Raw genomic sequence first — 5,039 nt, forward strand, 5'->3', positions numbered from 1 at the left:
GGTCAGCTGGTGGGTGATGAAAGCAGGTACGGATTAATCCCAACCAATTTAAGGCACTAAAACAGACGTCACTTAAAAAGACATCACGACCAATTTCGGCGTAAGGTCAAAATTTAGGTATATATTTAGGTATATTACCCTTTCGCTCTATATCTTTTACTATTTTAAAAATCTTATCTTTTACTATTTTAAAAATCTTTACCCTGACTTATAGTCATGCAACATAATTATTTCAACAAGATTCCGTACAGACAAAAGTGCGTTAACCTATATATATGGGTTACGCTCCTTTGGTTCAATACATCTATTCATCTATAGGACTTTGGAGTAGGGCACATAACACATTGATTTACATACACTAAAAAAATCATGAGTCGTTCCAAGAACAACGAAAAGAAAAACAATGGTGCAGTGGAGATGGAGGATGTCAATTTATCCACCATGTACTTATCCATGATATCAGCATTTCCCATGGTGATGAGAGCAGCAATTGAGCTTGATTTGTTGGAGATCATATCAAAAGCTGGGCCAAATGCACAACTTTCACCCTTACAAATTGCTTCTAAACTACCCACTCAAAACCACCCAACAGAGACTTCCATGATGTTGGATCGTATGTTGCGCCTTCTTGCTAGCCACTCCGTGCTTACATGCACCACTATCATACGTGAAAATGGTCTAATTGAAAGGTTGTATGGTTTGGCACCTCTAAGCAAATACTTTGTGCAGGACAAAGATGGAATTTCGTTTTGTCCTTTTCTCATCTTGGGTCTTGACAAGGTCGTCGCCGAGAGCTGGTAAGTGGCGAACCCAATAGGATAACAATGGTAGTCGTGAACCCATTTGACGAACCCAATAGGATAACAATGGTAGTCGTTAACCCATTTGACCAGTGTATTTTCTTCATAATTAAAAGTCTACAATATTTTTTTCCTAATTAAATCTTGGTGATGTCAAAGACTCGAAGGTTTTAACCCCATCTTATATTGGGGTTTTATATAGAGAACTGTCCCTATAGTGTTGTTGATGATTTTCTGGTTCATACATCCAATATATTTCAGGTACAACTTGAAAGATGTTATTATTAAAGGAGGTTCTCCGTTTACCAAAGCACATGGGATGTCACTTTTCCAATACTCAAGCGTAGACCCAAGGTTCAATCAAGTCTTCAACTCTGCAATGTTTCATACTACATCCCTAATTATGAATGAAATTTTCATCGGTAAATATAAAGGTTTTGAAAACTTGAAAGAAATAACTGATATTGGTGGTGGAATTGGGATTGCCGTTAGCATGATAACTGCCAAGTATCCTTTGATAAAGGGTATTAACTTTGATTTGCCCCATGTTGTCCAACAAGCACCAACCTATCCTGGTAAGATCACATTTCATTTTCTACCTGCAAATAAAGATAATATTGTAGAAAAAGTTGATCATATTCCTATGTATGTATATAAACTTCTAGGCTAAAGTTTAATTGGTTGCAGGGGTTGAACATGTTGGAGGGGATATGTTTGAAATTATTCCAAAATCTGAGACTATTCTTCTAAAAGTGAGTTTTATATATATATATACCATTTATGAAAATGTTTATTTATATGTTACACCGATCTGAGACTCTTTGCAGGGCTAGCTCTGAGGGCCGGCCAACTAAGCAGTTGCCTCAGCCCCCAACTTGATGGTTAAAATTTGGGCCTCCAAGTATAATCTTATACCCACTAGGCCACATGTGAAAACTGTTCAGTCTAGTTAAATTATGTACAGTCCAGTCTCCTCGAACATTGGCCTACAACCCCTTGTTTTAAAGACTTGTTCTTTTCTCAATAATATAGGCCCATTTTAAGAAACTTATTCTGGGCCCTCAAAATTTAGGAAAGGCCTGCCTCTTTATCACAATATTTATTTTGTTGATTTATCAAGTAATTATAAAAACCTAATATGAACATTGCATGCATATATGCAGTGGGTGTTGCATAACTGGAGCGACGAGAATTGCTTGAGGATATTGAAAAATTGTTATGTAGCATTACCTAATAATGGAAAGGTGATAGCAATGGATATGATTAATCCTACAACTACTGAAACAAATAATGCTGCAAAAGTCTGCTTCTTACATGATCTTATCATGATGGGACTACTTGGCATTGGAAAAGAAAGATCTGAGAAAGAATTCGAAGCACTTGCAAAGGAAGTTGGATTTTTGACTTTTAGTGTTATTTGTTGTGTATTCAATACTTGGATTATGGAGCTTACAAAGTGAACCAACTTTAGGGCCGGCTCTGAGCAAGTGCAGGTGGACGACCGCCATAAGGCCCCAAATTGTGAAGGGCCCTGAATTATCATAGTATTTCAATCCAATAAATATAATGTGAAGCGTGCAGGGTAAAAAAACATGAAAATAGATAGTACATCGCAGTTTCAAATTTTCAATAATAAAAAATAATCCTATTCTCACTCCATCGGAAGCTAGTTTTCTTAATATATTTTGCAATTAAGGAGCCAATAAATTGGTGACATGTTTTAAGAAGAAGCAAGAAAAACAAAATGAATTTATTCCTACTATATCTCTTAAAAAAATTGCTAGTTCGTTAGAACTTATAACTCTTTTAAAGAAGAAAAACATCAATCCAATGCAACAGACGTGGTAGAAACAACAACCTACAACTACAATGTACGAAATCAACTAAATAACTCATAATAATTAAGAGTAGTAAAACAATGTAAAATACTTACAAAATTACAAACAACCAAGAGAAAAGACACAAAGATTATTTACAGGGTTCGGCAAGTCTCGCCTACATCCACAACCAAATGGAAAAGTTTTCATTAGAAATAAAAACCACAACAATACAATAAAATACATACTCACTTTTTTTTTATTTGATCGGCAAGCGAGGTTTTTATAGAGGTCCCCTACCCCTTTTCATTAATATGAAAAAAAATATAGAGTGAGTTACAATCTTATATAAGTTTTTCCCATAGCTAATTTATTACATTCTCTATAAATATGTATAACAGAAAATGATTCCATTAGCTCTTTAATCTCCAATGCATCTGTTAGCAATTTCCTTGTTGGCCATGGCACTCTGCTTTTCTTCTCAATGTACGAAATGGCATTAGTGGAGTCTTTTCTGGCTTCCATCCTTGTGATATTGTTCTGCCTTGCTAATCTTAACCCTTGATATAACCCTTCCAGTTCTATCAGAGCAATAGTGTTGAACCTGGATCTTCCTTTGGCTGTAGTGATAACATGTCCTTCATAGTCTCATAGTGCTACTGCCCATCCTCCTATAGTGCCTTGTAGAGTTCCATCTGAATTTAGAATAGTCATTCCTTCTTCTACCCGATCCCATTTACAAGTTATAGTTTTTCACATGATAACTTGTACATCCATATTCCAAGTCTGCATGAACCTGGCTCTCTCAGGATCTTCCACCATCTTTAACTCCATGTTGTGAAGCTTTATCTTTACATCTTTGATAAGAAGTTCCACCACCTGTTGAGCAATGCAAAATTTGTTTTCAAAGATCCTTGTGTTTTGTTCCTGCCATACCCAATAGAAATAAGCATTAGTGCATAACTGAATTGCATCCTTCTTGCATCCTTTGCTTGTACAAACATCAATGATCCAATTCAGTTCATCTTCCCAATCTATAGCCATGAATCGACTATACCCAGCTCTCATGAGCATTTTGCTCTCCACACATACTGCGCAAAACAACACTTAGCTCATAGAATAGGTGACGCTCTGTTTCTGCCTCCTGCCCACATAATACACATAGATCAGACACAACGTACAACCTTTTGCACCTTAAGTTTGCTCAAGGTTTTGATTCCATCATGAAACAACATCCATGAGATGAAAGAATGTCTCGGAATTTTATTTGCATACCATACCAAATTCCTCCATGTAACTGGTTGTATCTTGTTCTTTAAAGTTTGATATATTTCCTTGAGCTGGAACTCCCCATGCAGTGATACTTACCAAATTGCTTTATCTGGCCCCCCCTAATATTTCCACCTCTTCTTCCGCTTGATGAATTATCTCAGGCATATGAATTTTGAGTGTGTGTGGAACTTGCCATTCTCCATTCTGTATCAGCTTTGACAACTTTGCATTCTGCCTTAGCTTGCAACTGAGTTATAAGTAAGAGTTAGGGAAATATAATCTTGCTAAATACCCATTGGATTAAATACATACTTGATTCCAAAGAATCCCCAAAGTTCTCAATAAGAAACTCACAACTCTATCTTTTTCTAATCTCAAATCTCTCCACTACAATTATCTAATGGTGTAGACCAATACCAAAAGGTTTGGGCATAAACAAATGAAGAGAAGGCTCAAGTCTTTATTCTTCGAAAACTCTCTCAAGAAAGGCACCGAATCTCACCCCAAACCCTAGCAACCAAATATGTCTCACACACTCTACAACAACTGAAACAATTTCCAATTTATAAGTGTACATGTAATTGGCTGAAATTTTGATAAATTTCGATGAATACGTCAAAATATAGACGAAATTGGCTTTGTAACCCCTACAACAGAAAAGGTTTCTTGCAGCGCCATACACCATCGCAAAAAGTGCCTTAGAGCGTTGCAAAAGATCTTTTGCCACATACCAGATGGCGTCGCAGAGGCGATGCTAAAAAGTGGGTCACAAATACTCCAATGCAACGCAAAAAGTGGCGTCGCAAAAGATCCTAGTTTGTTATCAAGCCATTTGGCGCTACTAATACACTATTGTCATTGCTACTTCCCTCTTTGAAAATAAATTCATTGTAAAAAAAAATTAAAACTATTTGCAACGCATGGCGTTGCAAGAGAGTAAGGCTGGTCATTGAGCTATCCAAATCGAGTTTTGCTATACTCGAGCTCGACTCGAACTCGCCTTCGAGCTTAATATTGAAGCTCAAGCTCGACTCGTCTAGTTTTACTAATAGCTCGAGCTCGACTCGACTCGTTTTACACTTCGAGCTTGAGCTCAGGTTCGAGCTCGAGTTCAGTTATGCTCGTTTGAACTCAAACTCGAGCTCAATCA

General features: G+C 36.9%; 1 protein-coding gene across 1 annotated transcript; it reads left to right on the forward strand.

The window, feature by feature from the left end:
* Positions 1-320: 320 nt before the first annotated feature.
* LOC147506623 (caffeic acid 3-O-methyltransferase-like) lies at positions 321-2,451 on the forward strand. The gene is made up of 4 exons (XM_086604275.1): positions 321-797; positions 1,062-1,375; positions 1,488-1,552; positions 1,964-2,451. Exons 1-4 carry the CDS (start codon positions 370-372, stop codon positions 2,258-2,260), a joined length of 1,104 nt encoding a protein of 367 aa, XP_086460401.1. The 5' UTR covers positions 321-369; the 3' UTR covers positions 2,261-2,451.
* Positions 2,452-5,039: the final 2,588 nt, after the last annotated feature.

Source organism: Coptis chinensis, chromosome 4 (genome assembly GCF_015680905.1).
Source record: "Coptis chinensis isolate HL-2020 chromosome 4, ASM1568090v1, whole genome shotgun sequence".
NCBI lineage: Eukaryota > Viridiplantae > Streptophyta > Magnoliopsida > Ranunculales > Ranunculaceae > Coptis > Coptis chinensis.

What these genes read in the sequence shown, in the direction of transcription:
- LOC147506623 (XM_086604275.1), top strand. Translation starts at nt 370, where the DNA reads ATGAGTCGTTCCAAGAACAACGAAAAGAAAAACAATGGTGCAGTGGAG. An exon ending in AAGGTCGTCGCCGAGAGCTG is followed by an intron (nt 798 to 1,061) that starts GTAAGTGGCGAA and finishes AATATATTTCAG; the next exon opens with GTACAACTTGAAAGATGTTA. An exon ending in CTGAGACTATTCTTCTAAAA is followed by an intron (nt 1,553 to 1,963) that starts GTGAGTTTTATA and finishes GCATATATGCAG; the next exon opens with TGGGTGTTGCATAACTGGAG.